Raw genomic sequence first — 24059 nt, 5'->3', positions numbered from 1 at the left:
ATAAATAATGTTAGGAGTCTTTCCTTATTTCTTTCTTTCTTTCTTTCTTTCTTTTCTTTTCAGAAAATGCCAGTTTACATTTTTCATTCATCCAACCAGATTTTTGGCATGGAGTGATGAGCTAATCTAAAAAGAAAAACAAAACATCAACAACAAAATGGATTATGCAGATGTTTAGAAGGCAATTTACCATGTGAATAAAAAAAAAAAAAAAAAAAACACCTACAATTAAATACTACCAGTCTCCTTAAAATACAGGACATGTGACTGTGTCAGTGGGACGAGGGACGTCTGACTTTATGTAACATGGCCATACAGATTAGTGGTGGAAGAAGTATTCAGATCCATGACTTACTGTAAGTAAAAATAGCAATAAAAATGCTGAACTATTCAATTACAAGAACCACCCCTTTAACATCATCATATATTATATTTTGGGGTTTTTCTAATGCATTAATGTGTACATAGCAAATTACTGTTGTAGCTGTTGCAGTGGAACTAATGTTCAATCTATATCAATGTATACTTTATTTAAGCGCACCATCTGTTTTGTATGTAAAAGGTTAATCTGCAAAGTAACTAGTACTAGTCAGGTAAACAAGTTTGCCTTTAAAATGTATAGTGGAACTATAGAGTAACATTAAAATGACAAGCTCATAAGTAAAGGACAAATATCTCAAAATTACCTTAGTTACGTTCCACTGCTGGAGTTTTTGGATGGGCATGGCTGGATTAATTTGCTGGGGGCCCCTGAGGCCAAACGTTGCTAGGCCCCTGTATTGTGTTGAGGGGCTAGACGTATTATACAGAGCACACTGCATGCTATAGATGGGAGCAGAAATTTGATTAAGCACAACTTTATTAAGGATTATCTATGTGAAAACAATATTAAATACAATTAATTAAGATAATATAACCTTACTGGATTGTTAGGGCCCCTATACAAGACAGGGCCACATGATTATGTAGTAATGCAGGAGCCACTTGATATTAGGTGTTAAAAATTCACAAATTGCCAAGTAATTACCAAAATTCAAAGTGAACCCGTGGTTGTTAACTGCTTTGATCGGTAATCAAGCCGTGTCGATAGGTGCAAAAAAACAGTTTTGACGATTGTTGTTTTGTTTTGTTTTTTTACGTCTGAAGCTTTCTCCTTTTATTTAGGAGGTTTTGCCATTAATTTCCTTCTGACTGTTGCGTTCCTCCGATCCAGCGCCACCTGTGGGCCACTGATGTTCTTTGTCAAATCATCATTGAAGAGGTTACAGAGGTAGGAGGGTACGACCAGCGGAGATTTGAAACCTACTAGAGTCTGTAATGCACTAAGAGAGAGCAGAAGGCTTCATTTGGAATCGATAGAGGACATCAAAGAGACATTAGTCGAAACATCGCTAAAGACTCGGAGATGGGACAAACACATTTGTTGTTGGCAGCATATCGCCATGAAGCCAGCTTCATATTGCCAATGCGCTTTCGATTCCCTGCAGCCTGCAGCTCAGCTCGGACCGTTTAAGTTAAACGGTAGGTTGTTATGAAGCGACAAATAATTATCTGATTTTTGTCGTTAATCTGCGCTGCATAGTCTTCTTTGCTAGCGCACGATTCATTTTGACATGTAAGCTATACGTAACAACGCCGTCTTTAGTATGCGCCTCTGCTTAATATACACACGCGGTGTTTACACGTGATTTTAAACAACCAAATTAAAGTTAAGGCGGCCATATAGCCACCATGTCAGTGCATCCTCTGTGTAGTCTGGGTTATTCCTCAATTATAACTTGTTAGTAACGTTACCCCTTGACTCAAGATGACTGACTGTCTTCTGCTGCCACTCACAGGCTACAGGGAACTGATCTACCCTGACTGACAGTCCTGATATTTCCATCTGGACCGGGTGATATGAGAGGCTCCAGGAGACGGTGATGGAGCTCCAGGAGTTGGGCTGGCTGTGTCTGGTGGGTCTCTTTCTGACCTCCTTGCTCATTGTGCTGGGATGGCTGTTACAGTACTTGCTGACCGTACTGCGGCTGTGGAGATCCAGGAAGACAGCCAAGCAGGACAGTAGAGGCACAGCCTGGAAGCAGCTCTCATTCACACAGCCTCACCAGAGCCAGGCTGGAGGTGTGTGGGGCTTCCTGCTAAAGCTCCGCTCGGGCCGGGATGGAGCACCTGCATCTGAGGCCGGTGTTAAAGGCTTGTTGACCTCTCTGTTCTCCTTCAAATCCTTCAAGGAGCACTGGCAGAGAACCTGGGTCAAAGCTCTGAATGAGCAAGCTTGCAGGCATGGGGTAAGCTGTTTATTTGAGATCTGATATTTATCATGCCATGAATAGGAGGAGATGTAGCACAAATCATATTGGAAAGAACAGCTGAATAAACATTATGGCAGTGTGTCGAGGAGCACGCCTAAGGTTACTCCACTAAGCAGAGGCATAAATAGTTAAGCAAGGGCTGATACAGTTGGTGTGCCCATATGCACTGGAAGTGTGTGTAGGCAGGGAGGTGGAGCTGTGGGAGTTGGAGTGTCTTATCGGTAAGAGGATGGGGGGCAGAGCGTTACATAACAGCTCTGAATCAATGCACATAAGAGCAGAGAGGCAAGACCAGTCAGCGTAGCCACAGTATAAACACCCACACCACTTAAAAATAGTCTGAAACCTGGTCCTGTGGGGGGAAATGGATGTGTTGGATCACAGTGGGAAGAGGCAGAATCTGTGTTGTTGCTCAAGACATGAGAATGGTTGTCTCACCTTTCCTGCATCTTCCTAAACTGCAGTAAGCAACTGCTTCACACTGAAATATTGGATTCAGTTTGGTGAGTACTCCAGACAGCTGGTAGTCAGGCCAATCGTAAGTTTCTAAAGGTCTTTCTCCTTTCAAATAGTTCCTTTGATCTGTGTGAATCAAAGTCTGATGCTTGCTATGAACACTGGGAAGAGGAGATGGATCCTTTGCACCCCCCACTCAGAAACTGTGTGTGTGCTGAATGAAAGATGAGTTGGCGAGGAGTTTAAAGGGGTCAGATCCATCCACAGAGCGAACGTGCAAAACACACAGCACTCGATATTGATTCATAAGGGTCACGTCAGCATGGCTGATTGAAAGCCTCCCCTCAGATGTTCAAGTGAACACTTTGGAGAAATACTCATTCAGTGATGGTGCAAGTGTTGCATATTGGTTTGGAAAATATACTTGGAGCTTAGCCTAAAAATGCAATTAATAGGCCATGACAGCAGCATTCTCTTTGCCTGTTTGAGCACCCAGATTAGATAGATGTCCGGCTTGCTCAAATCTATCTTTTTTTTTTTTACATACTCTAACAAATGGAGAAAAGAATTAAATAGTCCATTGTTCCTCATATTAGAATACTAGTTATTATGGTTGGCATTATCATTTATCAACGATCAGGGATATTGTATTGTGATGATGTAATAATCATCATGTGTTATCATTAGCATTAAAATGTAATTTGAGTATTTTACTTGAGATTTTGCATACATTTGCAGTATGGAAATATGTCATGATTATGATTTCAACTATATCACACAGCTCAGTAATAAACATAAATCTTAAAGGAATACTTTAACATTTTGGAAAATCACTTTAGAGGTGCTGGTGGTGGATCTTTTACTCTTTGGAGGGAGTCAAGCTAGCTGTTTCCCTCCAACTCTATATGCTAAGCTACACTAACTGCCTGCTGGCATTTACATTTAGTGTACATATGCGAGTGGTATTGACCCTTTCATTTAAGTCTCTGATAGAAAAGGCATATTTACCAAAATGCCCAACTATCCCTTTAAAGTCTGACAATGTTTCTGTTGGTCTATAATACCAACAGAAATTTAATATTACATTAAATGTCATTTAGCTGACGCGTTTATCCAAAGCGACTTACAATTGCTATTCACGTCAGAGGTCACACGCCTCTGGAGCAACTATAGGTTAAGTGTCTTGCTCAGGGACACATTGGTTGATGTGTCGCAGTGGGAATTGAACCGTCTCTCCCACACCATAGGCATGTGTCATATCCACTGCACCATCACCACCCAAGATGAAGAGGACAAAGCCTTCTATGAGAAGGATACAGGACAGTCTGTCCTGTGACGTACTGTACAAACTGCTTAGTTAGAGCAAAAACATGTTCATGTTTCTTCATCTGAATCCTTCATGGTCTGAGATTCTGTATGTATTTTCTCTGCATACCACATCTGTTTTGGTATGCTGCATTAAGCCAGCTGGATCCGTTTTCATTAAAGTGTTCAATTTTTTTGTGCTGGTAATAAGAGGTCAGTGAGCAGAGCAGTGTGACTCTTTAGAACTGCTTCTCTTTGATATATGGCGGTAAATTGTAGCGTGCCAGCTGAGTTATCTTGCAACGGCCTAATTAGTTGATCCATTGTGACCTTCATTGCTCTCAGTTACCAAGAAACTCCACAACATTGGAGTGAACCTTGGGTGAACTTTGGAATGTTTTGTGAGATTTAGATTAATTTTAGAGTTTCTAGGTGACAACATATGAAACTAATCACAATGCAACCTAGCTGTAGTTGCTCATAGCACAACTACTGTTTGGGATACAACTAGTAATTTAAAGGTTCCATATTGTAAAAAGTGAGATTAACATCTTTTTTTTACTATAAAGCAGGTCGAAGTGCTATATAAATACTGTTAAAGTGATGGTTCGGAGTAATTTACCCTAGGGTCCTTTGCACCATGACCTCGAGCCAAACACCCCCCCCAGAAGCTTTTTTCACCTGGGTCTAACATTGGGCGGGTTAGCGTAGAGTAGCTATAGCCGCTGAATAGCTTAGCGCAGGGGCTAATGGACCCACGTTTGTATCTCGTAAATGACCCCACTAATAATGCCCGAAATGATACCAAAGGTCTACACTAGTACATATAGGTTATGCACTCATAAAATGATGGATTGGAAAGTTTGTAAGTACACCAGAAGTTTATGAACACTTGCCTGCTGGCTTCTGCTCTCTGTTGTTGTTGTTGCTGCTGTGAGACGAGTGCTTAGGGCCGTCTACAAATTACAACACCGAAAAGAGATGCAACAAAAATATTTTTTAATTTAACTTATTTTTTAAGTAAGTGCTGTAATATAACTAGCAGGAGACAAGTAATAATTGAGGTAAGTTTGTAGACATTACCTTATTTAATCATTAAATTAATAAATATTTTTGTTGTATCTCTTTTCGGTGTAGTAATTTGTAGACGGCCCTAAGCACTCGTCTAACTGCAGGTAGCAGCAGCAGCAGCAGCAGCAGCACCAAAGAGCAGAAGAGAGCAGGCAAGTGTTCATAAACTTCTGGTGTACTTACAAACTTTCCAATCCATCGTTTTATGAGTGCATAACCTATATGTACTAGTGTAGACCTTTGGTATCATTTCGGGCATTATTAGTGGGGTCATTTACCAGATACAAACGTGGGTCCATTAGCCCCTGCGCTAAGCTATTCAGCTGCTAACGCTACTCTACGCTAACTCGCCCAATGTTAGACCCAGGTGAAAAAAGCTTCTGGGGGGGTGTTTGGCTCGAGGTCATGGTGCAAAGGACCCTAGGGTAAATTACTCCGAACCATCACTTTAAAGTAACAAAACACGCAATCCACGGAGATATGCACACAGACCTTGTTTTAAAACGGTGCCTTTAAACGAGCCGTCAGGACTTCCGGACGGTTGCGATGTCAACACTATACTATATATATAAGTAGAAAGTGCTGCTGAAGTGCCATTATAGGCATTAAGATAAAGGCACTAAACCGAATGAATTTAATACAGGTATATTCAGAAAGACAGTATGAGATAAATATCAAATGTTTTTTGAACATTAAAGCATGTAAAAATGTTTGACTAGAAACCCAATGTACAAGTATGAACCTGAAAATGAGCATAATATGTCCCATTTGATAGCCATTTGGCAGTACTCAACACACAAGGAAGGCTTAGAAATGAAATTTTAAGGGGTTGTGTTTAAAAAAAAAAAGAAGGTTGCTATGGATATTTTTTGTACGTAAAAACATACCTTCACTGTGGGTTTGATTTATGATGACTGTATGACCTTCAGGCTTATACAATGTTTTAAAAACCCAGTAGATAAAAGGATTTATCCGGCTGTGATAAAGTATATACAGTATGATGTATATTGTAAGATAATTCTTCAGACGTAAACGTGTCAGTGGTGGAGGAGACAAGCAGTCCATGAATGTCTGTCCATGTGGTGTTTAGTTTGTGAACTGAGAGTGTGAGCAAAAGCTTCCCGAGCTTACTCATCACAAGAATATATCTGCTGCCTGCAGAGTAATCTGTTATTCTAAATGTGTCTGGGGCATATGCAAATCACTTGAGAGTTTGGTAATGAAACATGATACTGAAATAACAAATCAACAAACATGTCTTGTTCAATAGATATAGCCTACCTCCAGGAGTCTGTCTAAGAGCCAGCAAGGCCTAGTGATTGACAACACTGTCCTTGTCATGTGACATGATTGGTCTCCATAGTGTACAGTATTAAGTGCAGCATTTTATAATAGCCAGATAACTCGTTCCTTTGTCTGTACTGTGTGGTCTCAGAGTTGTAACTTGGTTCGTTGTTCTGGGTTTTTACCTCCTCCATAAAAACCAGTCTGGAAAAACCTGCTGTAGGGGTTGGTGCAGATAGGCAAGTAGTAAGTGGCCCAAGCGAGTCACATCGCATTCTTTGACTCTCACACTCAGTCAGCACCTGCCACCTGCCAGGCATGTTGCCGTGGCCACTTCGAAAAAAGACACTAGAGCAGCCAGCCTAAACTATGGTACCGAAGACTCACGTTCTCCTCTAACATGCATTTCCTGATTATGTTTCTATATCCGGCCAAACATGAGCTCTCATTAGGAACACAGCACAAAGTGTCATCATGTGGGGATTAGCACACAAATCCTTTATATCATTAACCTAAGTACTTTTCGGCATTTAAGATTGATGCTGACAGAGGTCTTTAAATAATTTGTTTGAAATTTATCCAAATAAAGGCAAGTTACATGGAAAAAACCCTTTCCTCTGCAGCCCCCATATATTTGGTCAAGCATTAGAGTAGCTTTTAATTGTTTATGTTATGATTTATTTTTTTAATAATAATATTTATTTTTCTGCTTTTACTCAACACCTTGTGTGACCCAAAATAATAAAGACTTGAAATTAAATTCACAAACTTTCCATGGTACATGAAAATTGGTACAAGTATCCATCTTCATCCTCCATGAAGTCGTTATATGTAGGACTGAATTAATTAGTTTTTAGATTGATTGAAAACAAATCAGCAACTATTTTGACAAAAGGATTACGTAATCAAAGGACGATTTGGACATGTTGGAGAATTCACTGTCTTACCGAGAATTAGATAAGAGAGTATGCATCATGTAAGACATCTGACACCTGGCTCAAGTCTAGGCAGTAAATGATGTAACACTGAAACTGGACTTCCTTGATCTTATTTCATTTTCTCACCATTATCTGTAATATTATACACAATGGTTTTCAACACTGAGTCACTCTTAGGACCATTGTGAAACAAGATATACATTTCTGGATCTGTGTTTTCTACACGAATGACACATGCCATTGTATTCCAGTCACTCAGTGATTGTCGCTGTTCACAGTAATATGGATGGACATTATGGATATTTCAGTAGCAGTCAGAAAAGGAAGGTTTTTGCTTTTGTTGTTAACACCTCTTACTGTGGATATTTGGTATTCATCATTGGCTGTACCTTTGCGCTTGGAGCAATTTTTGTCAGTCTTATTATGAAGATTTCATAAGAGTCAGTGGTTCACTGTCTGATATATTCTGCTCACTGCAGCAGAGCGTGACGTAAACCAAGAACCCTCCAATACGCATATGAGATCATGTAAACGCTGCTAGCTTACAGAACAGCTAATGCTGTCTCACTAATTTTGTCGTCTGAATGCTGTCTGACGACACTCCGTCCTGAGGGGAGACCTGACTCTGACCCCTGAAGTCCACTATTCAAAACAACAAGATGAGACCAAAAAAATGCTTCAGGATAAATCCTGACAGGAAGGTTGGGAGTTGTTACATAAATGTAGTAAATGGCAGAAAACGGTAAAACCTAAAGCATCATTTGTGTGTGTACAGACAAGGTGTTAGTGACAGTGCCCCGATTCTTCCTTAAAGATATTTAGCCAAGACATTTGTATTTTCCTTTAATTTATGATTTTGAATAGGCTGAGAAGATGGTGAGTGCCTTTCTAAAGATTTAGATTAGAGGAGACAATTGAAACCCCAGGGTGAAAAACAGAGTGGTTGTTGTCACAGTTTATGTCAGGTTCTACGCCATACGCATGATTTGCACACTGGGGTTCCATTTAAATATAAGCAGTTTAAACAGAGAGATTAAAGACACCTGAAGCTGTTCAGCAGCATAAAAACATCCAGCACCTTTGGACAGTAATCCCATGATGCAGCTTGTTTCATTACTCAGTTGTTTATCCAGCGAAAATGTCTGTCTGCTGAATTATTAATGCGGAAGCCTCTGGATTTAATCTTGTTTTAGCAGGCTGACTTAATATGGAGCTATTCAGATGTCTCTGTGCTGGATTATTTTGTGGAGGAGGCTTGAATGTCTGAACTGGTTGGCCTCTTCAGACCAGTATAGCTTTGTCAGATTGTGTGTGCATCTGCAGCTGACATATGATGTCAAGCCACCGTCACTGGTTGATAGAGGAGGACTAATAGAGCATACAAGTGTGCATCTGCTGGGAAGGAAGCTCCCTGCCCATTCAAGATCTGCAATTATAAAGAGCCTGGTGATTAGCTTGAGGGCCAGTTCACTTCTTCCCTCTCTGACTGTGAGCTGCCGGTAGATGATTAATGCTGTGTGATTATGCTCAAGTAGATTTCTTCCTAATGACAGGGAAAATATCGTCAGTCAGAGCCGCTGATGAAATTAAAATTCACCAGCATTGAGCTACAAGGTGGCTCTTTGGACTCAGCATTTAAAGCGGAGACACACGTTATGCATTATTCTAATATTATATAGTACCTACAGAAATTGTGAAGTTACTGTAGATCCTAAATGCTTAACATAGGAGTCCTTGCAGTCCTGTTCCATCTCATTATAGTTTTAACGTACTATATCCCAGCAAAATTAATAGAATGTAATTTACTGTATTTAACAGATTACATTTATTAATTTAGTAGTTTAGTAAACGCTAATAAATATGAAATTGGAAATATACAATGAATTGAAATTCACAGGCCTACTTTAAATAGGTTTAAATCCAGCAATGCGTGATTTATGGCTGATGGGTGAAGTAGTGAAATAGATTTCAGCAGCTTACAGCAGCACTTTGAGGCTAAATGCTAACATTAGCAACATGCTGATATTTAGCAGGTAATGCTAACCATGTTTACCAATTTATTTTAGTGTTAGCATGCTAACATTGTCATCCCTCCAGCTGTACTGCTTGCATGGGTAAAAAAAACAAGATCCTAATGTCTTTTGTCATTTCAAGTTATCAAACCAGTGTGCTTGTGTAAGTAGCATGTAGCCTAAATGTTTTGAATGTTATGAATTCCAAAACATGACATGTTTTATTGTAAATTGCTTTTATTACACCACAAAGCTTGTACCCTTTGTAGCCTGAACCTGAGATACACGGTACTGAAAGAAAAGGCAGATGGGGGTCAACAAAAGCCACAGGGGGAGTGTATTTCTGGTTGACCCACATGAGTTTCAGAGGCGTTCAGCCAGTCAGATCCAAACGGGGTGACTCTGACAAACCTGAAGCGACACCATGGATGTCCTCAGGAACTGTCTCTTTCCAGAAATACCTTCCACATACGCACTCAGTTAAACAGTGGTTGTTCACAAGGACAAATCAGAGGTTATGCTGCTAACATTGCCCTCTCCATGACAAAATTAGCTCTGTAGCCTCTGCCAGGAGGATACACATAACTACAGAGTACCAGATGGCTACCTCAGAAGCCAATGGATGCAACATGTCTGAGTAAACTCCCTTTAAGGCATAGAATACCATAAACCAGTTAGATATTCAAGGCCTTACCTTAAAGAAGGAGTAAATTATATTTAAATATTTTCCAACCATATTTTCATTTCATGCATACATTAGACCTAAAAACTGGGGGATTGCTGTACCATTATATCTTCCAAGCATGTACGCTTCAAAATGTTAAACTAGCACTGTGGTAAACACCCAAATATATGATGCTGCCCAGAAAGTGATTCTTCCAACTAAGAATGAAACTGACTCAACCATCTCTCAGGCATGCTAGAGTTTGACTGACACATGTTGGCAAGCCATTGCTGCTGTGTGTTGTAAAGAAAATATAGAGTTGTCAGTTTGGCTTTGTCATGGATTATGTTTTTTGGCTTGTAAAATTGTAATACTGGGAGGCGTCTGGTGGCCTAGTGGTTTTGTGTACCACATAGGCACAATTTGTAAATGTCATACATATAGACTGTACATAAAGAGGATATATGTACATATACTGTATATTTGTATACATAACAATATAATACATATACATTTATGTATAGTCTATGGTCATACCACACACTTTCCCCTCATATTTACTGTCTTTATCTACACTATCAGATTTCTAATGAAGGCAAAAATGCAGAAATAAATATAAAAAAATGTAACAATATTTTGCTCTCATTCAGTTCAGGATTATTTTTTAAACGATTAATCTAGCGATTCATTTTTTGTTTAGTTGACTAATCTGACGATTAACTTTTCAATTAATCTAATGATTCATTTTTCAATTAGCGATTATTTTCCCATTGCTCAATTATTAAAGGTCCCATGGCATGAAAATTTCACTTTATGAGGTTTTTTAACATTAATATGCGTTCCCCCAGCCTATGGTCCCCCAGTGGCTAGAAATGGCGATAGGTGTAAACCGAGCCTTGGGTATCCTGCTCTGCCTTCGAGAAAATGAAAGCTCAGATGGGCCGATCTGGAATCTTGAGGAATTATGAGGTCATAAGGAGGAAGGTTACCTCCCCTTTCTCTGCTTTGTCCGCCCAGATAATTGGGCCCACCCATGAGAGAGAGACATCATGGCTTTCAATAGAGCAAAGTGGCAGTTGGTCAAGGCCACACCCCCACCCTCCGTGCCCACCCCTCTCTCCTCCTCAATAGCATTTAAAGCTATAGACACAGAAATGGCACATCCTAAGGAAAGCTCATTGTGGGACTGGCTCTAGTGGCTGTAATTCTGCACCAAGGCTGAATTTCAGGAAAGAGACTTTAGATACAGTATTAGGTGACCACTAAGGTCTATATAAAAGCATCCAAAGAGCACCATGTCATGGGACCTTTAACAATTTACACAAAACAAATTCCAATAAGTAATTCAATAAATACAATTTTAAAATCAATCCTGAAACAGACAGGAAGCAAGTGGAGCGAGGCCAAAACTGGTGTAATGTGGTCATGCTTTTTGGTCCCGGTTAAAAGTTGAGCTGCTGCGTTCTAGACTAACTGTAACCGACGAAGGGATGACTGATCCAATCCAACATATAAAGAGTTACAGTAGTCTAATCGAGACGTAATAAATGCATGTATGACTCTTTCGAAGTCTTTGCGTAGCAGGTAGGGCTTGACTTTAGCCAAAAGTCTCAGCTGGAAGAAACTGGCTTTAATAACATAACTAATCTGTTTGTCAAATTTAAAAGCACTGTCAAAAATCACACCAAGATTCTTGGTTCCAAGAGCATCTACAGCACTAAAATGTTTAGCACGACCAAACACAACAACTTCAGTCTTATTGTCATTGAGACAGAGAAAATTCTTATCCAACCATATTTTGAGATCTCTCAGGCAGTTAAACAAAGGCTGAAGTGTGTCCTTCATTCATCATTGTTTTTTACAGGCAAATAGAATTGTACATGGTCTGCAAAACAATGGAACAAAATGTTATGTTTTTTTAAAATGGACCCCAAGGGCAGCATGTAGAGAAAAGAGCATGGGTCCCAAAATGGAACCTTGGGGGACCCCACAAGAAAGAGGGGCAGCAGGTGAAGAGCAATTACCAAGGTGGACAGCAAAAATCTGTCAAGTAGGATTCAAACCCTTCGAGGGCTATGCCCGTAATGCCAACATTTTGTTTGAGTCGGGATAAAAGGATAGAGTGGTTGATGCAAAGGCAGCAGTCAAATCTAAAAGCACTAAAACAGCAGAGTTTCCTGAGTCAACCGCTAAGAGAAGGTCATTAAAAACTCTTAGAAGGGCAGTTTCAGTACTGTGGCGAGGCTTAAAACTAGACTGGAACTTTTCATAAATACTAAAATCATCTAAAAATGATTGAAGTTGATTAAATACAAAACATCTTTGAGTAAGTGTGCAGGGATACTGTCCAGCAGGCAGTTTGCATGACAAAGCTGCTTAACTATGTCAGAGAGAAGGTGGAATGAAACTGGCTCAAACAGCTGGAAGACAGCTGGGCATAAAGGAGGAACAGAAGGGTCACTAGTAAAAGCAGTGGATGAAAATGCCAACCTCATCATGCTCATTTTTGCAGAATGTATGTATACAAAACACTAATATTTAGAAGTGCTCACAAAAATTTTCATCACTGCAAAGATGCCAGTGGTGTTTGACTGCAATGACACAAACCTTTAGTAATGCACATCTATGAGCCACACACACATTCATAAGCCTTGTGATTATTGGGTTTATCTAACCCCACTCAATCTGAAATACATCACATCATATTCATTCTGCACTTTGGATGTAATGAACGGTTGGGTGACTGAGCAGTTTTAGAGGCTCCAGCCAACCGAAGTAAACACAGCCGGTTGTACGCTCTAGTCATGTGGCTACGGTGTTGGTTCCGGGGAACCTATTAAGCTTGCAGCCTTGCACTTGGCTTCCTGCCCTTCTGGCTAGAGCATTGACACACACATATACATATACATATATATATACAAATACACACACACACACACCTTGAACTTTGTTATATCATCCACCTCTGCCCCACCTCCACTGTGTTTGATAGAGATTGGACTTGGACCTGGAGAAACATATGCCCTGACAATAGGGGATTTGTTTTCTCTCACTTGCATCTCCTGAGCCAGTTAAAGCCATCTATTGAAACAGATCCTCTTTTTGGCGCACGCACACACACACACACACACACACACACACACACACACACACACACACACACACACACACACACACACACACACACACACGGTGATAGTAGGTCACTGATGTTGCCACGGTTCTGGTAAATCTCTTCTTACAACTGAGATACTACTTCTTCCTTTTGTTGGTGCGTGTCTACTAAGTCTAACACTCATATAGTAAAAGCTTCCGTGCAGTAAGCATGACTAAGCACATTGACTGGTGATGCAGTCTTTTTGATAATGGACGCTGTTGTAAGGGCTAAAGCAGCCTGATCGAAAGGGGGAATCCACAACTTCTGCATTAATACAGAAGCTCATTTTAATTTGAACATACTCCTTGCCACTCTTTGGTCAAACATATGTTGTATTTTTTTGCCAGTATCTTCAGGCAAAAAATAGCCTCATGCTTGTTGGCATGCACATTGCAGCACCTTACAAGAGTCTGTTTATTGATTCATGTAAATTTTCTACATCAGACTTAACAATGTCAAATTTTAATGTTTAACCTTTAGAATGAGAAAATAATCACACATTAATAATCTGGACTCTTTGCAAAAAGGAAAATTAAAAACGGCAATGTTGTTTTTTAATGATTGCATTGCGTGAATAGCATATGAATGAGATGATCAGTACCACATAGGAGTTTAATCGCTTGGAGCAAAGATCAATGAACGTCCTAGACGTCTGATACCAAACATGCTTAAAATTCATGAAATGTCCCAGTTAATTTGCATTTAAGTTTAAATGATACAGCAGCAATTTAATTTACTAATTGGCTAAAGACCCATGACTGTGACTTACTAACCAGCTGCATTTACTGCATTAATCACTGCAGTACAAAATCTTTTATTTCATCCCCACGTGTCTCTCCTCTTTCTCTTATGTAAATTTTGGGATGTTTGTTCTCTTCCTCTGTCTCACCCAGAGCTCCATCCAGATCACTTTTGACAGCAGTCTCCAGTTAACTACTGCCTCTGCAATAGATAGCGTGACCTGCACTGACCAATCATCACACCGAATGGTAAGTCATCTTCATAGTCTATGTTCATTACAGCTGTAACAAATTAACTTCTAAAGCAGACATCTTTATCCAGTCAAGCAGTATTTTTTGATCGTGGCATACATGACAAACATCTTGGACCAAATTTCTGTGTCAAAACATCAACAACTTTTACTACCATTTTCAAGTTTTGTCCTTCGTCAACCTCTTGTTGTTTTACAGGTTTTACACTGTAAATGTTGGGTGGACACAGTGACGTTTCCTGTGACGGTCACCCAGCAATCACCCGCTGCCGTTTCCATGGACACCTATCAGATCACTATAGCACCTATGGTGGCAAAGGTACAAGAGCACACTAGCACAATTAGCACATTTGAGGGCAGGGCCCCTAAAACAAATGAGAATTTTAGAGCATCATTTGCATTGTTATTCAAATGTGAAGAATCACATGTAATCCCGCCATCTGCATTAAATGAGGAGTCTTAGTATATTTGACTAGTTATAACAATCAAATAGCCTCTGTCTTATTTCAGTAATGCAGGTAGTTATTAAAACTAAGAACGTTAGTGCTTTTGCTTCATGTCTCAGTGACATTTGTTTTCTCTCTTTCTTTAAGAGGATAATCATGTTAGAAGTGATTTTCCAACTGCACTACACTCCTTCCACCATCTAGCATTATAAGATTTTTTTTTATTTTATGGGAATGAAGTGTCCTCTGCATGTTCTCTGGTCCCTAATGTTACCTAGTGTTTTATAATGTAAAATGTATTGAAGCTAGCAAAGTCTGCAAATCATCTAGGAAGAGGCCTTGTTTGTTCTAAATTAACTAAATGAAATAGTGTGGTGATTATTTTTTTAACGATAAAATGCGACACGTAGAATCCTTACTATAGTACTCTTATAATCATCAGAAAAAAAGCATGTCGGTTAACCTGCTGTCTGCCTGTCCGTCTCCATCAGGTGGTGGTGTGCCTGGAGGAGGTGGAGGACGAGGGTCTGCTGATATCCTGGACTCTTTCTAAGCAGCCATCATTTACTCTGACCGTGTCTCCATGCAAGCTGCAGAGACAGGTGAGAACATCTGATACTTATACCACTAATATGATATGTCTGCCTCGTGTAGTCAGCAGAGGCCTCGTTTCTGGACCTGTTTAGAGTTTACAAACTAGGTTGCATACGTTAAAAAAAGGTAAATACATTATGCAAATTTCATGCTTTCAGTCAAATTCTATTCATAAATCTCAGTCAGTATGTAATGTTTTGCATGTGAGTCACTTTTCACCGCATTAATCTCACCGTGAGGGAAATGGCGTTCTTGTATATTGTTACATACACGTGCATGCAGTTTGAAGCATTTTGTTTAAGACAGCAACAAAGTCAATAAAGTAAAGAATAAACACATATTGAGCACAATAAATTGTTTTTTACTAGAAGAGACAGCTCTCTAGGATACCAACTGAATCTGAGAACCAGAATATAAAAGTCAAAATTTGGTATTATGTAGTCGAACATTATGAAGTATGAACTATTAGGATTGGTTAAATCTCCCAAATGTGCCTTTTGAACAAACTTAATTGCTTTTAGATTAAAGCAATAGTAAACATTTATTTTTATTTGTTCTTCTTGGAAATTAGAAATAAGATAATATTAGGCTTACAAATGTATTAAAAGCCCCAGTTTTTGTCTATAGTAAAACATTTTGCCCCCTCCCTGCTACAACACATTGTCAGAGAGTAATCGGCTGCTTCTTTTTTGTCTCAGGGCACTGAGGGTGGGGCAGACCTGGACATGATTAAGGGCCTGATAGAGGATACTCTGTTCAGCACTCAGCCAGCCATGGTCCTCAACCTTAAGACTTGTGCGCCCAGTCCTTTGGTGAGAATGATGTGTTTTTCGCTACCTTTGCAGCAATAAGACAAACTAACAAGGGCCTTTATTCTGAAATAGATAAATTGCTATGACTGGATGCTGTGTGATAGATCCTGTGCTCTGCACCATTTTTCTGCACACAACCAGGCCCCCATGGACTATCTATCAGTGGGATTGAACCCTGTACCACAGAGTGTCTTGGTGAGACGACTATTGCTCCGGCAGCTCAGGGCGACCTTAAGTAAAGGTCAGATATTTTCCCTCAGCGTCAGATCATTTCCGCCTGGCTTCCTGCAGATTGCAGAGGTCTCACTGTCTCGCTTTGTGCATGCAGGTCAGTGGTCTAGATCAGGGGAGCTGTGCTGTGTCCTGAGCCTGGACCAGCCTTCCACAGAGAGGACAACCCGCTTCCTGTCTGTGCCCAGCAACCCCGACAACTCAGTGGAATGGGGTGAAGAAATAACTCTGTAAGATGGTAACCGTAATGTGAAAACTGCTGTTAATGTGTCATGATTGTGAACATTCATGCAAACGTTAAAAGCCCTGAAAATGTATTCTTATGTTATGTCACATGACAAAGTTCAGTATTTTTTTTATCTCTCTTCTCACTGATTATTCTGTGCACCAATCAGGATTTAACATTTAGATGACAGTTGGTGGGTTGTTTCTGTCAATCAAACTGAACAAACAACACCCACATATGATGAAGCAGATTTGCTTAATTAATAAATGTATTAAGTAAAATTACTTTAACTGTTGCTTATATATGCATGAATATTAATGTTATAGAACATTATTTAAGATTTGGAAGGAGGAACATTCAGCTTGAGAAAGAAGTTGCTTTATTCCAATGCATGTAATTTTGCAGAGTGGGGTTTCACTTGAATTCTAAGAAAGTTTTTCTGTGTTGAAGGGAGCTGGGCCTCGAGACCAAAGAGCTGAGAATAAGACTTCTGGAGCGGAATGGCAAGAGGGAACGTAAGGCATTGCATGATAGCAATTTAGTATTGGCTGCTGTTCAGAAACCTGATCATCAATGTTTAGCCTGCTTAAGCAAAATCATTGTGCCACTGTTGGCAGGCTCACTGTAATGGTTAGCATTTTGGGATGTATACAATGTCAGAAAATGTCCCCATTATGGCCTCAGAACTACAGTGAAGGAACAGCTTAAAGCTGTTTATACAAATATGTTGAAACTTTCTTTTTGTTTTCAACCTTGATAGAATTCCTGCCCGGCCACGCCTCCATCGCCTTGGACCTCCGGTGCAAAGTTCCCACTGGACAACATACACTGTCAATAAGCCACGGCCTCGGCTTGGCCCCAAACGCTACCATCACAGCAGAGGTGAGTGCCAAGATGCTGCACATTTCTGTAAAATTCTGTGAAGCTCTTTCAAAGCCATTGTCATGCCTTGAAGTGTACACTTACATCACACTTTATTATCTAACATCAAGCAAGCTGGAATCAAACAAAGAATTACCACAAAAGGAGAGGGAGTGTTGTATAACAACTGATACATAGTCTATTGTCATGCCTGTGATTGCTGTCTCAGATCTCCTTTGGCATTTTCACTAGCCAACTTTTTGCCTTTTTCCCTTTTGCAATCTGCAGGCCAACATTTCATATTGCTACACTCCCTGTTGTCCTGCACCTCTCCTGCTATACATACACTGAGTAGTCTTCTAAAATGGTCCCTGCATGTCAAGAAGTTTAAATAAAGTGCCCACCTCTTTAAGAAAGTACCCATCCCTGCTTTTTTTTTTTTTTACTCCTCCAGCTGCTGTATGTGGAAACAGAGGAGCCGCGCAGCGCCCACAATGCTTTGCCACTTCGTTCCTCACTCACCCCCACCAAGAAAGTCGATGTGGACCGAACTATCATGCCAGATGGGACCATTGTCACCACTGTCACGACCATCCAGTCTCGACTGAAACTGGACCGCAGTTCAGGTAGATAAGTACAAAGTGAAGTATTACATTGTGCCAGGGTAGGTGTACAACAAGCTATAAAAGAATATTGAGATAATATTAACAGTGACATAAAATAGTTGTAATGCCTTTCAGGTGATTCCCCTTTGTGTTCGCCGTCCAAAGTGGAGGTGACTGAGAAGAAACCCACCATCCTGTCAGATGGCAGAAGCAGCACCAGCCCCAACCTCAGCAGTGAGTTCTAGGCTGAAAGGCCAGACGTTGTTTTACAGAACAAATGCAAAGTAGCTTTAAGCAGCAAGCTGCAGTGTAACACAAGAGGAGAGTAACGCTCTTTTCAGTACACATCATGCACTAACTCAAAAACCTTAAAATAGTTTATTTAGAGAAAATACTTACTTATACAAAGCAAAGAGAAAAAAAGTGTGATAAACACAAATTGAATTTGTTAGACAATAAAATAATCTCTTCTTTTTAGTTTAGTACAATGGAGTGTTTGTATATATTTCTGATAAACAATACATTTTCAAAAACTGCGTTCACTGCAACAAAAATCTATTTAGTAATGTGCACCCTTTTGAAAAGCTGTATATTGCAGTTTACCAGTATAGTGCAGATTTACATATCTTTGTTTTTGTTGCTCAGAGAGCAGCCGCCTCTCTAATGGCCTGGATCCTGTTGCAGAGACGGCCATACGGCAGCTGACGGAGTCCGCCTCCAAAGTAGCACGGAAGACACCAACAAAGAGGAGCACGCTGATCATCTCGGGCGTGTCAAAGGTCAGAGAGTTGGAAACTGTGTCAAATGTAGTGGCTTGTTGAATTTAAGCCATCATTGGTAAAACAACACAGAGGTAATGAGCCATTAATCTCTACTATTTTAGGCATACTGTACAGTATATTTATTTTAGTGCAATTATTTTATTTGAACATTTTGTGATGGTATTATTTGATGATTTACCAAACTTAACTATGAGTACATGAGCCAAAAACAATGTCTACAAGACCTACATTTAAGGAATCTAAAATACAATGACATGGAGCCAGGCGAAAGGAGTGTGATTTAAATTTAGTCCACAGTCACAGCCCCTGGATGGATGGATGGATGGATGGATGGATGGAAAGATAGATCGATACTGGGAAATTACTATGTTACAGCAGCAAGTTACAGGGACATACTCATGTACTCACACACACATACAGAAAATACAATTTAATAGGGCTGCTCCCTCTTAGTCGATTAGTCAACTAATTGGTCGTTTTGGTCTTAGTCAACTTAGATTTCTTTAGTCGATTAGTCATGTTTTATGCTTTTTTCATGCTGAATGACTTATTTCCAAGAAACGTACGAGCAAAACAATATAAACACAAGAATTAAAGTGGTGCTTTTGCATGACTCTTTGCGGAGAAACTCAGATTTACAGATCTGTCGATTAAATCAACTAATCGATTAGTCGATTCAACTGAATGATTGTTAGTCGACTAAGAATTTCTTTAATCGAGCGCAGCTCTACAATTTAGTCCACAGTCACATCCCTCTATTGGTTCACAGATGGATGGATGGAAGAATGGATGGATGGATGGATGGATGGATGGATGGATACTCATGTACTCACACATACATAAAATACAAGAAATATACTAGAAACAGAGTTTAGATTCTCTGCCAGAGCCCTAGCCCGACCCGAGCCCGGCCGTCATTTTCCGCCACTATCCTCGGGCCGGGCCGGGCCGGACCCTTGATCAAGCATTTGTGTTTTTTTTAATCATTACTTTAGCCTAATTGGGTGGGGAGAAAGCTATGACATAATCAGAACTATTATCTATTTAGGCCAAAGTAACACAAGTTGGACTACAGTTACAAAATGCAACAGGTGTCATCATGCGCGAGTCTCCTCCTCTCGCACGCATAACACCGGGGCTGCGGGCTGTATTGTGGAGCTTAAGTGCAACATGGAGCTTGAGGATGTAAAGAAAAAAAGAAAAACGGGAGAATTACCTTTGAGCAAGTTTGGAGGAAAGTCGGAGGTATGGAACCATTTTAAACAAGTCGTGGTAAGTGACAAGATATGTGTCGGCTTTGTTGAGTGCATTAAGTGCGGCCGCTGTTCGCCTATGACAGCAAATAAAACGGGGACGTGGATGATGAACAGACACATGAAGCAGGCTCGCCAAGGCAGAAAAGATGATAGTCAGCCTTCAACGTCCTCTTTTGTTACTTCACCAAGCGTAGGCTCCCTCCCCCCCTAACCCTAACCCTAACCCAAGCTCCATCAGAGCATACATATACCAGCAAAAAAAAAATCAACATCCATCTACTATAGATTGCTCTGGTATGAGATATACACACACACACACACACACACACACACACACACACACACACACACACACACACATATATATATAATGGTTACTATAGAGGGGTTGTAGTGGCAATCTGTCCACAAAAAATGCCACTGCAGGGAATTTGAAGCCATTTCCAACTCTTGCTGTTGCAAAAAATGAGGTCCGCCATCACCTTATAGTTAATTCTTTATTGTAGAAATGTATTTAAAAACACATACAAAAAACTGACTTGCAAGATTAAAAACGAACAGACAAGATCTAAAAACCATCACTATTGCACAGCTGAGGTTAAAAAAACTGTGTGGCTTCCCAGACTAGATTCTTCCTCTGGCTCACCTGTGATTCCCTTACTACCCTGGCTAATTAGCACATACACACAGGTGCGCAGGTGACGTAACGATCAAACCATTCACACAAACCTACCACCCACACACACACTATCCATGCACACACACACATCCAAATTGGCTGCAACGGGTTATATTGAAGTTTAAGCTATATCTATAGTAATGGATATGTGAATGAATGAATGAACAAAAAACAGTCACCTCCTACAAAAGATGGCTTCTCAGGGTGTAACACCATTTGCCTGAAGATGGTCCAGTACCGAAACATTGCCTACTATTAAACTTTATATATTTTTGCAAGTTAGACAGTGTGCGGGAGTTTTCTTTGCTACTTTTGACCTGCTTGTCCTCCTCCGACGCACCTGTCTCACGTTGTAAATGTATAAGTATTTTTCTGTAGGGCTACTGATAAGTATAAGTATATTATAAGTGGATTCAATATCTTATCACTTAGCAGGTTCCGCTCTCAGAAGATGACTGTGTGTTATCGAGCGGCTACGCTGCAGCCATGGACGCAGCCATGCATGGCAACCATTATGGGACAGGGCACCACCAGGACCCAGATGAAACCACACCCTCCGACGTGTCGGAGCGTCCCTCTGTGGATGATGTGGAATCAGATACTGGTTCCACTGGCGCCTTGGAAACCCGCAGCCTCAAGGACCATAAAGGTAACACAGTTGTCATAGTTTGCTTGCTACTTGGTCAGTGCACTAAAATCATCAGAGGTTCAGTTTCCACTAGCATTGTTTAGTAATGTCTTTTGCTAAGTGCAAACACAAATATTTGAATACATTAAAGAATAGTTATTCATCAAAACAGGCCATAGAACACAATAGACTCTACTGCCCTCTGGGGGCCATGCTGCAGCATACACCCAACCAGACCAAAGTGGTTATGAGTGGATCAATGCTAGTCTATTTGAATATCAACTTGATAGTAAAGCTATCTCATGAAATCAGTGAATTCGTTCTTAAAACTATTAGTTGGATGATTGGTTAGTTTTTTTCAACAAGGTCCTGTACTGTACTGTCCAAGGTACTGTAATTATGGATTGCCACTTAAATACAGTGAAGTATTCTGTCTGCTTCCTCTAGTGGGCTTTCTACAGAGTGGGACGAAGCTGTTGTTCCGCAGAAGACATCGAGAAAAGGTGTCCTGCCTCAGCCAATCCCACGAAGACATCTCCAACATGGGCAATAACTTTGCTGCCGCTGCATCCATCAGCCGTAAAAAGTCTGGCAGTTTCTCTCGGCGTCTCATCAAACGCTTCTCTTTCCGCTCATCAGGCAAATCAAAAGGCAAAGCTACCAACGGAGGAGCAAGCTCACTGGATAACTGACTATCATTGTTAGGGTAAGACGTCGGTCATCCTGACTTAGGGCCTCTGTTATTATTGTCAGAAGATCAACTAAACCGTGCAAGGATCCAGTCTGTGGCTGACAGGCTGAACACCCCAGGTGGGTTGTCACCTGTTCATCTTAAAAGGATGATACCTCTGGGAGGGCTTTCCTCTGAAGAGAAATGATTGCAGCTTCAGGACAGAAGTCATGTTTAATCACATCACTGAAGTTAAATTGTGATTATGAAATCTATTTCTTTTGAGTAAAAATCTGCTGCTCAGTAAGGAGAAGGTAAAAGTTAAAATGAAACGTCTTATGACCTGTTTGAACACAAACTATAGTATGAGTGTTTGATTGTGATCGATGGTGGAAATGCTCTCGAACTATTTAATGACATAAAATGTCAGTATGATGCTGTTGGTTGCACTTTGGACAGTTTTTTAAAAGCATGTGTAAAATTCCTGGGTTGTACAACGGTGATTTATTATGTGGTTCTCGAGTGCTATTTATTTTACCCCAAAAAACAACTCATCATAGTTGCATTACACTGTAAAATATATACATTGCTGTGTTTTTCTCCATGCAAATGTAATTTTCAACACATAGTTTAAGTAAGTTAACAAAAATCAGTCTTGATCTAGCACTTCATTCATAGTTGCTTATATATTGGTTTTAGAATGTTGTATTATGTATGAAGCAGGAAAGGTAATATATCTATTGTACTTTTTATTTTATAAAAAGTACTTTCTGTGGAATATCATAATGCATTTCAGTTTGCTTTTGAAACCTCAACCAGCCAGGATCTCTGGCAAACTCTTTAAGCTGGGCAATAAGTTTTTCTGTCAGTAAAAAAAGGTTCTGCTCTCCTTGTGGCTCCTTTTGACTCCAATTGGGTCAAAAGTGCAAACACTTGATAGAGACTTCAGTTGATGCTCATGTGGACATTTTATTATTGCAATGACTAGCCATAATGTGCAGCAAGACTACATATATTTTACAAAATGCCTCACATGTTGCAGGCAAAATCAAACATTTAGGAGCATTATCATTATACAGTTTTTTGAAAATAAATGTAAGCCTCACATGAGTGACTGACTATACTACAACAGTTCTGCAGTTTAGACTGGAAAAATGGAACTTGGAGGTCTCTGGGAAGGTTTCAGACATGCTCTACTGAGGGATTACCAGCAACAAGATTGTCAAAGTTTATGACAAGGTGATGGGTGGAGTGGAGATATTCAGAGAAAGAAATGAAAGTGTTTCTAGCAACTAGAAATATGAGGAAACCTGCTGCGCCCTTCAAAGGCAAACCGAACCAGTATGTAAAAAATGTACATACATTTTTGGCCAATTGTGTTGTGTCAGACTAAATCAAAAAATTTTTAACTGACTGAACTGCAGAACAACCAAATTAAATGATTTTGATAACATTTTTCAGGGTAATTTGCATTAATAAAAATGTAGCTATTAAAAGGTATTACAGAGGTGGAATCACTGCTGTTAAACTACCATGTGCCGTGCTTTACAACACTACAACCAATTGAAAATGCTGAAGAAATGAACCAAGCTACTTCACTGTCTAAAGGCACATGGCTGGAATGTGAAACAGCAAACGGCTGCAAAATTTAAGATATGTATGATTTCTGTTGTTATATCTGAAATGTTTAATTTATTGCCAATAAATTATTTTTGGTGCATCACTAAATTACTTTTGGCTATTTCCTTTTTTTTGGGATGCAACAAATTTGTAATGCTAGGCCATTTGTTTTATAGCGTAAATACAAAATATGCCTGTGTAGAGCTATTTAGGTTAAAATTAGCCTACATTGTCTTAAAAGGCAGCAACATGACTTAAAACATGTACATAGCGTACGTGTGCTGTACATTTTATATCTGCTTGAGTGTATGAGTTTGTGTGGCTGCTTTCAGGGTTTTATTATTCTCACAAGCAAGCTCAAGTGATAAGACAAACCATTAGTGATTACCTTGCGGGTGAATTAATTTGTTGCAGCAGCACAAAGACAGATACACAACATGTTTAAATTATATGATAACC

The 24059-nt window shown here is 39.9% G+C and overlaps 1 protein-coding gene across 4 annotated transcripts; it reads left to right on the top strand.

Annotated features, from left to right (window-relative positions):
• Nucleotides 1–1113: 1113 nt before the first annotated feature.
• On the top strand, nt 1114–23711 carry c2cd2l (c2cd2 like). Of its 4 annotated transcripts, none has more exons than XM_028595221.1 (15): nt 1114–1521; nt 1839–2288; nt 14093–14188; nt 14390–14509; nt 15128–15238; nt 15929–16042; nt 16184–16283; nt 16371–16503; nt 16950–17014; nt 17260–17381; nt 17815–17986; nt 18101–18199; nt 18650–18744; nt 21118–21331; nt 21758–23711. In XM_028595221.1, the coding sequence occupies exons 2-15, from the start codon at nt 1923–1925 to the stop codon at nt 22000–22002; spliced, it is 2052 nt and encodes a 683-aa protein (XP_028451022.1). In that variant the 5' UTR covers nt 1114–1521; nt 1839–1922; the 3' UTR covers nt 22003–23711. The 4 variants fall into 4 exon arrangements, with proteins under 4 accessions (XP_028451022.1, XP_028451020.1, XP_028451018.1 ...); XM_028595219.1 differs by having other exon boundaries at nt 1115–1270; nt 18611–18744; XM_028595217.1 differs by having other exon boundaries at nt 1115–1521; nt 18611–18744.
• The last annotated feature ends 348 nt before the right edge of the window (nt 23712–24059 follow it).

The sequence above is a fragment of the Perca flavescens genome, chromosome 13, assembly GCF_004354835.1.
Source record: "Perca flavescens isolate YP-PL-M2 chromosome 13, PFLA_1.0, whole genome shotgun sequence".
NCBI classification, from domain to species: domain Eukaryota; kingdom Metazoa; phylum Chordata; class Actinopteri; order Perciformes; family Percidae; genus Perca; species Perca flavescens.
Note: the sequence above shows the minus strand (reverse complement) of the source record. Positions and strands in the feature narration are given on the sequence as shown.